Here is a 13213-nt window from a genome sequence, read left to right as displayed (position 1 = left end):
GCTGTGGCTTTGGCGTCATCTGTGGATCTGTTTTGGCGATAGGCAAATTGTAGGGCGTTGAGTGTGGTTGTTGATCATCTCTCTGGCAAGTTTCTCAACACATGTACTCACTATGGGTGTAAGTGCGATAGGCCTGGCCCTCCAGTCATTGAATCCGGTTACTTTGCCCTTTTTTTCGGGACCGGAACAATGGTTACTGTTTTGCCGGGACTTAATTGGCACTTGTTCTTCGTACTTCTTTCTACCACCTCATCTACAAATGATTTGCTTGCTTCGTGGACCACTTGGGGGTCCGTGGACCACCTGCCTCAAAATGCATGTGTCAATAATAGGCTGTGATCTATCTTGGAACGGGTCGGGTAGGGACTAGTTGATCACAAAGGATTGGCATAGATTTCAGTATAGCAGTCATAGCTCCTGGCTTTAGAGTTACCGTAGGAATACATTTTGAATTATTGATATCATTATACGAGGCTGGATATCACCTGGGAGTGCATGGGACTTTGGCTATTTTAATACTTTGATATGAAGTTTTGTCCTTTAGCAGCGTCATAAGGCTAGTAAGCCTCTGTGAAGTTTCCTGTCTTTTCCCCCCCCCTAATGTCAACCATTTCTGACACAGAGGAAAACGCAGTCCATTCAAAGTCAAATAAAATGGAAGTTTGAACAGGCTCAGCCGAGCTGGGGGGAGATCCATGGAAACACAGACTGTGCGTGCGTGCGTGCGTGCGTGCGTGCGTGCGTGCGTGCGTGCGTGCGTGCGTGCGTGCGCGTGTGTGTGTGTGTGTGTGTGTGTGTGTGTGTGTGTGTGTGTGTGTGTGTGTGTGTGTGTGTGTGCGTGCGTGCGTGTGCGCGTGTGCGTGCGCGTTGTGTGTGCGGCTGTGCGCGTTGTAAACAAAGATTGCACGAGGGAAAGATATCCCAGAAACGTACAAATTGACTTACAATGACCGATACCTACAATCAAAATAAATCATGTTTTATGGCCAAAATACACAGTTGCAGAGAGAGAGAGAGAGAGAGAGAGAGAGAGAGAGAGAGAGAGAGAATCCTCTCTGGACAGCTGAATCTCCTGTTGGCCGGCCGGCCACTTAGCTGGCTTTGAGCCCGTTTCTCACACACTGTCACTTCTCTGCACTAAATACACCGTATACTCGTATAGCCTCTAGAGCAGTGCTTCCAAAACCTTTTTGCTCCAAGAACAAGAAGACAAGGGGTCCATTTGAGGTCCATTTGGCTCCAAACTATCATTTAGCTGGGGACCCCTGCAACTCCCTCAAGGACCCCTAGGGGTCCCCAAACCACACTCAACAAACTGACCACATTCCCGGTGCGCATTTCCAAACGCACCCATTTAATTCCATAAGCTATAATATAGAGACATATATTTCCTATTTGTCCACATACATGCACATATATGAACCTGAATGTGGCATAATATATGCAGCATAGGCTATATTCTGCATTGCTTGCCATATATTGGCATAATATCTTAATATATTTAAAATAAAACCATAGCACCACCATTAGACTTTTCATGCCCCTCACCCCCTAGAAGGCGCTCGCGCACCACAAGGGGTGCACGCAGCACAGTGTGGGAACCACTGCCCTAGTCTGTAGGTCGTTGTGTTGTTTACTTTTGCCTGCACCCACTGTTGTCATGGTCAACCAAAGGAGCATTCTACTTGTTTCCTGGTGAATTTGATTGTCTTTTCTTAAACACGCCATACCCGCCCTATTGTTGTGCCATACACACAGGCCTGGTTCGTTCTCCACTGTGCTATCAACTGCACATCTCTAGGCCTATCCTATGTGTGCCTGATAACAAGTAAGCCCTGTGTGTAGCTTATTGTATTCCACGTAGAATTGTGACTGTCATTGTCATTGTACTGTCGTCATTCAAAAACATTTTGTCTGCTTCCTGTTATGTTTTTATGTTATCTATTTCGGACACGTTACATTCGTGGACTGTCTGTGCTATTCTGGGTACTATTATCTCCTAAACACATAGGGTACAGCAGGCTTCTTTTATCATCGGCCAAAAGCCATCCTTTTTCCTGTTAGCGTCTTGCTCACGCTGTGCCCTGTGCCTCATCATGGCCTTATTGTCTCCCCCAGACCGAAGGCATGGGGAGAGAGAGTATCATATTTTAACACATTTTGTGCCCAAGACGTCTGTGGACATCTTTGAAAAAGTGGTGCCAAAGTTTGTGTTATTGCCATTGAGAATGCATTGGGCGTTTAAGTTAAATAACACAGAAAGTGTCAAACATTTCAAAGTAAAAAGTTACAGCATGTGTCTCCACAGTCAGCTGAATTATAAAAAGTGTGAATGGAGTTTCTAGGTTAAAGTGATTTTTTTGAAAGTTTTGCGTGGGCACCATAGACTGTAAAAAATATGGACAAAGCGTTCCGCGGGTCTAACATGAACTTAAAATGAAGCCTGTCAGTCCTTCTATTGTAAGTCGCCATCTTTCTAGATCCGTTTTGGCCCAGCTGGCCATTGGCTGGCCCAGACAACGAGGCGGGACTTCCCCCCTTCTTCTTCGTTGGTTTTTATTTTGACTCGAGTGGGAGGGGGATCCCGTTCATAGACTGTAACGGTAGCCACGCCCCTCAGAACATGCGCGACTTTATGGTCATTTTTTTAATAAATGGGACCATAATTTTCCAAAAAGAATATTATGACATTAGAAATGAGACTTTAAACTAGTGACTGGAAGAAAAAAGTATTCATGACCATGTTTATTAAGGTAATACAGTCTAGGTGAAGTTGGGCCAAAATACATGGACTTCTATGGGGCTATGGGTTTTTCTGAGCCCAGTGAGAGCGCCACAACAGGCCATTATATGAACTTTCATTTCCTTAGTGGCTTCACAAAATATCCGTCTGACTGCCCCCCTGGTGGGCACTTAACTGGGGACCTCCCCCAATATAATCACATTTAAACTGTGTCTCAGGTTGCGTCCTCTGAGTCCCGCCACACCAACAGAGGGTGAGCAGGATGGTGTGGATCCATAAGGATGCTCTGTGCTCTCCTCCTACAGCGCTATAGTAGAGCTGTGTGTAGATTGTGTGTGTCCACGCTATTGCATTAAGCAACTAGTCGACTAGTTAATCCACTAGTCGACCTTGTTGGTACTAGTTGACTAGTTTCTTGTCCCGATTTTGTAGGCCTCAAGATCAGGTAGATTATAGGTATAGTCACCAATGTACATTGTTTTTAAATGTACAAATATTTATTTCCAAAAAGAAAAAAGAAAAAAAACGTTTTTTTTTTTTTTTACACATAATAGGTAGTTAAACAACTAGTCGACTAGTCGACTAGCAAACTAGGCAACTAGTCAACTAGTAAAAATGACTAGAAGTGAATGCCCTAGTCCACGCCACGGCAGGGAAGATTTGAGCCAATAATTCCCTCCGCACTTTTGACAACTCGTTGCAGCGATGTCCATCTCTTATGTGTAGCCTAGTTATTATTTTATTATTTCCATCTCTTATGTGTAGCCTAGTTATTCCTTTTCTCTGCTGATATATTGCTCCGGGGGTGTAACTTTCTTCCTTTCTGAAGTGGGTTTCTGAAGTGACGCGCGATGCGCTTCCTTTATTCTCTCCTGTGGACTAGTTTGGACCGCTTCTGTTCTGGGAGCCGGCCCGTCGGTAAATTGCCTCAACGGAGAAGCCCTCGCATTCCGAATAAGGATGTGGCCGTTCGTTTGATCCATTTAGACCTGAGGAGGACGCGTGGGTGTCGCCTCATAGCTTTTAACCACTTTTTAACGATTCTTTTAAACTTTTGCCGTCGAAAAATAGCAGACCTACAAGCTCATAGAGCTATGAGCTTATAGATCTGCTATTTTTTGAAAAATTGTGAAATATCTGGCGCAAGTCTTTGAATATATATGCTTTCACAGCATGAAATAGATTGAGAACCACTGACATACTGTATAGAAACATGGGGTTGTTCAGAAAACTGTCATGATTTAGAAGACATTTGTAGAATCTCCTCACCTGCCAGTGAGGAGCCCCCACCGGGAGGACGTAGGGGGTGTAGTGACAAAATATTACCCTCCGTCTCCGTCTTTCCTCCCCCCAGGGTGGTGGGCAGATTCCTTTTATATTAAAATGTTATTCATACATTTTCAGGTTTAAAGACAAGAATGACACACTGTACAAAACAAACATTCTCCCACACACACACAAACACACACACACACACACACACACACACACACACACACACACACACACACACACACACACACACACACACACACGCACCCTCCCCAGTCCCCAACCCCCTTTAACACTGAAAAGGAAAGGGAAAAAGAGAAAACGAAAAGGATAATGAAAACATTATACGATAATACACATCAAGAGCAGAAGCGGAAAGACTAATGTAATATTTTTAATTGTATATCAAAACACTTCTTATGGGTAAAAAACAAACAAACAAACAAACCAAAAAAAGGTTCTTCCTAAAGTCCCAGATCTTATTTATTTATGTAACACTTTAGTTTCAACTGTAATTCTTCTTGTCGCGTGCATGCGTGCGTGCGTGCGTGTGTGCGTGCGTGCGTGCGTGCGTGCGTACGTGCGTGCGTGTTGTCTCTTGTCAGATCATTGGGACTCTGAACCTTGTACTCCTTCTATACTGATAGTTGTGTGTACGGTGCGGTGCGGTGGTGAAACGTAGTGGCTCTAGCTAGGCACTACTACAGTATGCACCAGCGTTATTACCTGGCCGATGGACGGAAGTATACATTATTACTTTCTCACACGGTGCATCTTTCCTTTTCCCCTCTGCTGCCTGGATCTGGAATTCCCTTTGAGACGACTTCAAACACAGCCAAACGCTTTCATTTTCTGTTTACACTCGTATATATCTACCCCGGCGGGCCGCGTGGTGCGCGTTGCTGTGTTGTTGAGAGAAGAACTATTGTTTCAGACCTACTGTATATGGACGGACAGACCTACGGACAGACAGACCTACGGACGGACAGACCTACGGACGGACGGGACGGACAGTTCTGTTCGTTCGTGTTGTTTTCTTTCTTTTTTTTAGCACAAAGTTAATGTTTTCTAGTGTTTGTTCCCAGTATGTTGACACAGCTTGTTAAGTAAACATCTATTTTTGTTGAGGGGGTTCATGATCCAATCTGGTAATGAGTGAGGGGAGGAGGCTCTGTTGTCAGTATACGTAGCTATAGTCCCTGTTCCCGCAGAGGGGACAGGCCGTTCCCGTCCTGATATACGTGTCCTCTCCCCCCCCGCGCCCCCCGTTGTCCTCGGGTTGTTGTTGAGCGAAGCAGTGATGGGGTCCACGAGGGACCGGTGGACCTGTGGCTTGATGGGGAGACCGCTGCTGGGGAGACCGGGGGCCCGCTCCTCCCGGGACCGTGGCTCTGTGTACCGGGCTGTGGTGCTGGTGAAGCTGCTGGAAACGTACAGACAGGTACAGTATATAGGCTCTGTGGTGCTGGTATAGGCTCTGTGGTGCTGGTATAGGCTCTGTGGTGCTGGTATAGGCTCTGTGGTGCTGGTGAAGCAGCTGGAAACGTACAGACAGCTACAGTATATAGGCTCTGCGTTGATGGGGGGGGGGGGGGTTCTTGACATGAAAATGTTTGAGAACGACCGACAGAAAAATGGCCTTTTCTGAAAACTGTCATGATTTTGATTTAGAAGACATTTGTAGAATCGTCCTCGGGTCTAAATGTGTTCATTAGTATTTAAACGTGACAGTACTAGTGGTGGGAAGTAACAAAGTATACATTTACTCACTACTGTACTTGAGTAACATTTTGAGATACTTTTACTTTATACTGGAGTGTTTAGAAATTACAATACTTTTTACTTCTACTACACTACATCTCGGATCCAAATGTTTTCTTACTTTTAGTTGAAAACTTTAATAACTACGGTAGTTACTTCGATTATTTTTTACAAAACATACATTAACCACTTGATTTTTCTAAATGGGACATTCTGCACATTTTGATGCAAATAAATACTTTTGCACTTACTCAAGTTCATTTTGAATCACAGACTTTTACTTGTGAGTATTTCAATACTGCATTATTGCTTTAAGTAGCCTATATGCTTAAGTAAAAGGTGTTTAGTAGGTATTTTCCACCACTGAAACACGAACACGTATTAGCTCGTTAACACCTGCGTGTTACACTACGGTATATTAAGCCACTATTCTAGTTTGAGGACACTTTGAGGAGACTTGTTAAAGCGCAGACTAAACTAAACCACAACGGTCTATTTAAGCCGACTTCCAACTCCTAATGTGTAATGAACTGCTTAATTTAATACAAGTTGTGGTTTGATGTCAGGAGAACAACTTTAGGAATGTCGCAGCACCACTTCAGTGTTCTATAGCAGATCTACAAGCTCGGACCACCATTTGATGAGATTTAGCTTCTCAGACACAAAACTAGTATATGTTTTTGTTATCGTTGGATAAGGTTTTTCCACAATTCCCTGCTGTAATTATATATGTTGCTGGTACCATAAGAGAGACAACAGGTAAATGTTGATCAAAATGTGTAGACTTCTTGAAGATTTAAGTAATGCAGATGTTTAACAATAATGTACCTCTCACGGAGTGTAAAATGAAACATTTTACACTCTCAAGAATTAATGATCTATAAGGGTCCATTTGGTCACCAACTTTGTATCATTTAGCTGGGTGGGACCACATGGAATTGGAACCCCCTCAAGGACCACTGGTTGAAAACCACAGTTCTACCAGATATCAGGACAGGCACAGATCTTTACTTTCACCGGCAATTTGTCATCATCGTCGGATGAAAATAATTGCGATACGTTCACTTTTGTGACCTGTTGGGTTACTTTCTACATAATGGAACTTCTATTTTAGTTCAAATCACATTAGAACTTTCTTTCCTGTGTCTAAAACGTGGTCTGTCATGACCATTATCATTTTACCTGTTCTGGGCTGGAACCCCTTTTAGTGTTTTAAAGCATTATGTTATACTTTATTTTGTATTTGTATTTGTATTTGTATTTAAATCTACAAGCTCATGGTAGCTGAGCTTGTAGATCTGCTTTTTTTTTATCGTAAAAATGTGGTGAAAATCTTTGAATATATATTCTTTCAGAGCGAACGTTTTTAACTGGAATCTTTGCTTCTGGGAGGGTTCCTGGAACAACATATTTTCAGATGGGGGTCGGTGGCCAATTACATATATTTTTTGGGGTCCTTGACATGAAATATTGAGCAGATCACCACTGATACAGAAACATAGGTATTTCAGAAAACTGTCAGGATTTAGAAGACATTTTTTAGATTTCGACGTCAGGCCTAAATGAGTTAACTTATTCTACTCTCTCAGGTGAAAACAAAAAACTTAAGGGGCGAATGGATGACTCACTTCCCCCGAAAACAAGATTTATTGATCGATTGACATTGATTTCACAGTATGTATAACCTTTCAAACGAAAACAACAAGTCAATACAAAAACTGCTACTTTGTGGATGAGACCATGATAAAGACTTGTTTACATCAAGGCCCACCATTGTCGATTCATCATGACAATTAAAGACGAACAAACATACACTTCTCTGAAAAGAAAACTAGGAAATCATCATATATAAAGAAAGTTATTTTAAAAACAGAAAAACATGTAAAGTATGGGGGGGGGGGGGCTCTGAAACAGTAGAGATTAGCAGTCAGACAGCCTACGGTGACATCACATCGCCTGTCTTGTTTTGTTACCTCACAGAGACCGTGTCTGACAGAGAGCTGTCAACACTTTAGGCCTGAGGCCGATTCTAAAAACGCCTCTAAATCCTGACCTAAGTTTTCTGAAAATTTTCAAATATTTATATAGCAGCATCAAAACATTTACATTTTTGAATACTGTACATACTGTACAGAACCCGGCCTGAGGGGGTAAAACACAAGGGGTTCCCGCCCAGAATGGGTTGAGTAGGGCAGGAAGATAAAAACATCTTGTATAGGTGGAATCCTAAATCCACCATGACGTTTACAAGTCAAATAACAAACATTTAAAAAGATAACCCCAAAGACGGCGTGATTGGTTTTGGTTTGTTTTTATTATCATGCTGAGAAAAGGTGTGTAGCCTACTGTACGTACGGTAACGGTAACGGTAGCAATCTTTGTGTTGTTGAGCTTCAGAAACACCTTGCATAACAGTGCGTGGGCTCTGCCCTATAAGTACAACCACATGCATTATCTGACTACTACTGTCTGTCTGTCTGTACTGTCTGTACTGTCTGTACTGTATACTGTCTGTCGCACAGCGATCATCATATTACTGGGCAGTGTTGTTTTCGTCGACTCAAACTAAAAACAAAACTAGAAACGAAAAATGTCCGGGGGGGGAACGACATATTTTCCGATGGGGCTCCCCAAATACAGATAGTTGTTGTGGGGGTTCTAGTATATAGGCATAAAGTAGTTTTGAGAACCACTGATATAGAAACATAGGTTTTTAAGAAAACGGTCGGGATTTAGAAAACATTTAGTAGAATCTGGCCTACAGTCCTAAATGAGCTAAATCCTCAAAAATACAGAACATTTGGCAGAATGATCCTCTGGCTCTCTGAGGAGCAGTCATGACTCATGATGAGCGCATGCCTCCGCTCTGCTCTGCCTCTCTGGCACCTGGTGGTGGGAGCTGAAAAACTCCTGCTTTGGTCCGGGGACCCCCAGGGGTCCTTGAAGCAGTTCCCGGAGGGGTCCCCAGCTAAATGATAAGTTTGAAACCAAATTTGAAATGAGTTTGAAATTAAACGGGTTGAGAATCACTGCTAGAGCCGTACAAATTCACTACTTCTTATTTTTATTTTTTACATTTTGTATTTATTCATGGGATTTCTTAGATTTGGGTATTTGTTTTAAAATTCATTCAATTCTTTAATTTATTCTATTTAAAAAAACAAAATATTTTGAATTTCTTTTAGATGTATGAAAAGAAAATTGAGTTTTTACTTGAGTTGTGTGAAAAATTGGTCCGTGACCTGCAAGATGGTTCCCACTGTTTAAGAAACTGTGCCCAAATGTGCGCATGCACACACACACACACACACACACACACACACACACACACACACACACACACACACACACACTCAACAGCTGCAGTCAGATGTGTGTATGAAATATGAAACGTAGCCGAATAGACAGAATGGAATTTAAGTTTGCACAATGATGAGAAAGGTCAGTGAGGTCACAAGGGGCCTTTTGAGGAAGAACCTCCCTGCTGTTCAGGCAGATGTTGGCACACCTGCTGTTGTCCCTTTTCAGTGTCTGACTTTGACAGCCAAACAATTGTGATTTAGTTTAAGTCCTAGTCTTGTTATTCTTGTTGTTGACGTTTTAGTCATATTTGAGTCATCTGGAAGGTTTTACCTCCTAGTCTAGTTTTGGGAACCTTGGTGTTTTAAGGTTCATGTTATACTTTAGCTAATGAAAAATAGCAGAACTACAAGCTCATAGCGCAGCACCGAGTGCAGTGCTACGAGCTTGTAGATCTGCTATTTTTGGAAAATCATGAAAATGTGGCGCAAATCTTTGAATATATATTATTTTAACTCAAATCTTTGCTTCTGTGGGAGTCCCTAGAACAAAATATTTTCAGATGGGGTCGGCGGCCAAATTCATATAATTGTGCTTGACATGAAAAACCTTGAGAACCACTGATTTTTCTGAAAACTATCAGGATTTAGAAGACATTTTTTAGAATCGTCCTCGGGTCTAAATGAGTTAACTAAAAATCATAAAGATTGTATGTATTTTTGCTGGTGCCTTGATGGTGTGGCAGGTTTTACACTTGGTTGCATGCTGAAAATCTACGCGTGAGAGATTGTTAGCTCTGTTATTTTCAAAGCAACACCCGGGCGCAACCAAGCATGGAATGACTTGTCTTTTAGTTCTACTGGATCTCTTGTCCACAAGTCCCTCCCTGACATTTCTAGTTTTTTTTTATTTTAGTAAACAAAATCAACACTATCCATTTTTCTTGAGTGATACACATAATGTGGATTGTTTTGTCTCAGTAGTCAGTACTGACCAAAAGGGGGCGACAATGTTACATGAAAAATGCATGGAAGCGTTTTGCTGTTTTTATCTATACTAGGCTGTGACTCAGTTGAGTGGCTGTCTGTCATCATTGTTTTATGAAAAGAACTCCTTGGTTTTAATGTGAGATATAGAAGGCAATGCACATACTGTAAGAACAAGAAGAAGAACTCAATACTTTTCTTTGAAGTAAAAAGTAGTAATAACAATGTAGACATTTTTTATGCTGCAGATGGAATGCCCATTTTTGCAGACTGCCCATTTCAGAATGAACAATATTTATTGATCATTGACCATTTAAGACCTACTTCACGGCTATTCAAATCTTTTGATGTTTTCAAAAAGATTTGGAGGATTCTTTTGGATTAATAATAACTTGATTTATTAATTAATTCCAAACGTATACTTTGAGAGATGAATAATAACACATCTGATCATGAAAAGCATTTAGGATACCTTGTAGTGGAATATTAATGCTTGATTTCTGTGTTGGTTTCATGTTTCAATTCTGCATTGGTATACCTTAAAATTAAGTACTTTTATTTAAGTACTGTACTTAAGTACAATTTTGAGGCATTTGTACTTTACTTGAGTATTCCAATTTCCAATACTTTTACTTCTACTCCACTACATCTCAGAGACAGAATTTGTACTTTTACTCCACTACAATTATTTGAAAACGTTAGTTGCTTTGGAGATTTTCAATGCGTCGCAGCATTGACATACTCTGGAAGTATGTAATGTATTTCTAATCTATATTTATATAGTTAGCATCATTTCCCAGATGCGTGACGTCACGCTGAAGGAGGGGCCAGACGAGCCCAGTGTGTGCAGTGTTGCCATGTCTGCTTATTATAAGCGACTTTGGGGTAAAGTGTAGTTGCTTAATCTGGCTTTGTTTCCTAAATGTTGTTTTAAACCAGTGAATCTCACACATTTCCATGATGTCAAGGACCCCCACATGAATGTATTTGTTCCAAGGAAGGGAGGACCCTGATGTAAACATATGTATTTTTCTGGTTTTATCCTCGTAGCAGTTTTTGTATTGATTCATTGATTGATTGACAATTTTATTTCACAGTATGCGGAATGGGTGCATTTAAAACAAAAGCACAAGTCAATACAAAAACTGTTACTCTGGACGAAACCATTATTGGTGGGGGGGACGAATTGCAGCCGTCCGTAGGTGCCCTTAAGGAGTCAAGGGATTTGCATGTCTTAATGGCTGTTGGTAGGGCGTTCCACATATTGGTGGCAAAGGAGCGAAATTAATCCCTTGTTTGAGCTGAATCTGGGTTGCACATGGTTTGTTGAACTCCCTCTGGTGTTGTGGGTGTGGGCTTCGCTGACATTAAGGAAGTACTTAGACAGGTACAGTACATGGGTATCTTGGTGGTGTAACGAATCTTGTGGACCAGACCCATTGCAAGATGCTGTACTCTGTCATCAACCCTAAGCCATTCTAGCCCGCAGGGGTGAGGTGCGTTCGGGGAGTGAGGCCAAGTAGCAGAGGCGGAAAGTTCTTATAACGGCAGGGGGTTCAAGCAGTCACGCCCCCCCCCCCCCCCAGCGGTGGAGAAAAAAAAGGGGTTTGTTTTCCGACATTTGTACTCTCTACCTGGCAGCAGAACAAAAGCCACCTTATTAGCATTTGAATGCGGCATGGGCGGCGGCGCAACACCTATCTTCTAACCCCTCGTAAGGCTTATGCAGTGGGTTCAGTCGCGCCTTTGCCAAAATGCCAGGGGGTTCAATCGCGCCTCTGAACCCACGGAGTTTCCGCCACTGCCAAGTAGTAGCCTTGACCTGTACCCATTCCACAAACGGTTATAGAGTGGGTACAATAGAGCGTCGCAGTCCCGCCCCCCTTCATACCAGGGCCCAGATTTCCCGTTAATTTTCCTCACAGACATTTCAAACAGTATTTATTTAAAGACCTTTTAAGCGTCATACAAAGCCAACTCGAGAATATATTCTTTCAGAGCCAACGTTTTTAACTCAAATCTTTGCTTCGTGGGGGGGGGGGGGGGGTCCTGGAACAACATATTTTCAGATGGGGTTCGGTGGCCAATTACATATTATTTTTGGGACATGAAAATGTTTGAGAAACACTCATATAGAAACATGGGGTTTTCAGAAAACTGTCAGGATTTAGAAGATATTTGTAGAATCGGGTTAAAACATACATACACAAGGAAAGTACTAGGCCTACTAGTAAAGGCAAGTACAAAAGGCAAGCACTGGTCCGGGGTGAGTTGTCCAACATTCCTTCTTTTTTTGGTCTTGTTTTCATCGACGTGGGTTGCTTATTTCTCTCACAGTGACACAATCTGGCAACACTGTTCCCTAGCACTCAGCTGGGCTGTTGCCGCACGGCGCGCATGCATGTACTGACTGACTGCAGCCGGGGCGCACCGTACGTAGCATCCTCACATACACAGCTCTGAGACAGTCACCGTGCGTGTGTACGTAGGGCTGGGGGGTAAAAAAAACCAAACCATGGATGTCCGACAAGAAGGCAGCAACATTACAACTGATCGTCATCATCAGACAGCAGCCTAATATAATATAATGGTACTCCTCCGTGCTTTGTTGTCGTCGGGATGAAAACCGAGCCGGGATACCACCACCACCACCACCACCACCTCGATCAGCGGCTCGATGAGATGTTTGACGCCGGGTGGAGGGTGCGCAGTATCTGGGATGGGGTGAGGCTGGAGGTCGCCGAGGACGACAATCCTCCGGTGGTCCTGAGCAGTTTCACGCACTTGGACCCCGACCTGCCCTCGTTGGAGGTGAGCGCGGAATAATGAGGATGTAGTTGTTGAAAATATTATTTTATTTTATTTAGCTATTTATTTTTTATTTTTTGGTCGATCACTTCTTGGATTGGATTGTGATTTGTGCGGTGATGCGTGTTGTGTTGTTGACACAATTAAATTAAAGGGAGCTTGCTGGCACGAGAAAACATATACGTTTACATTGTTTACAAGTGTCAAAATATAATAATGAACTAGTTGAAAGTGGGGGAAGTAAATAAAGTACCGGTATATACGTTGGCAGTTGGGCCTTGGTATGTCACATTGCGTCGTTATATACATAATGTTATATACAGTTTTATAAAGCTTTTTTTTA

General features: G+C 42.4%; 1 protein-coding gene across 8 annotated transcripts in view; it reads left to right on the top strand.

Moving 5' to 3' along the window:
* Positions 1-13213, top strand: part of LOC308317473 (ral guanine nucleotide dissociation stimulator-like) — a gene marked incomplete at its 5' end in the record, with an annotated part of 69976 nt that overhangs the window by 13489 nt on the left and 43274 nt on the right. For 5 of the 8 annotated variants that reach the window (XM_080766500.1, XM_080766497.1, XM_080766502.1 and 2 more), the window contains one exon: positions 12497-12873. The exons of the other annotated variants lie outside the window; for them this stretch is intronic. In XM_080766500.1, coding sequence (XP_080622626.1) covers positions 12682-12873 — 192 coding nt within the window. Of the gene's footprint in view, positions 1-12496; positions 12874-13213 lie in introns of those variants that run through there. 8 annotated transcript variants of the gene reach the window in all.

The sequence above is a fragment of the Protomyctophum bolini genome (assembly GCF_963924005.1).
Source record: "Protomyctophum bolini genome assembly, chromosome: 6".
NCBI lineage: Eukaryota > Metazoa > Chordata > Actinopteri > Myctophiformes > Myctophidae > Protomyctophum > Protomyctophum bolini.
The sequence above is the reverse complement of the archived record's forward strand: the minus strand, read 5'-3'. Positions and strand labels throughout refer to the sequence as shown.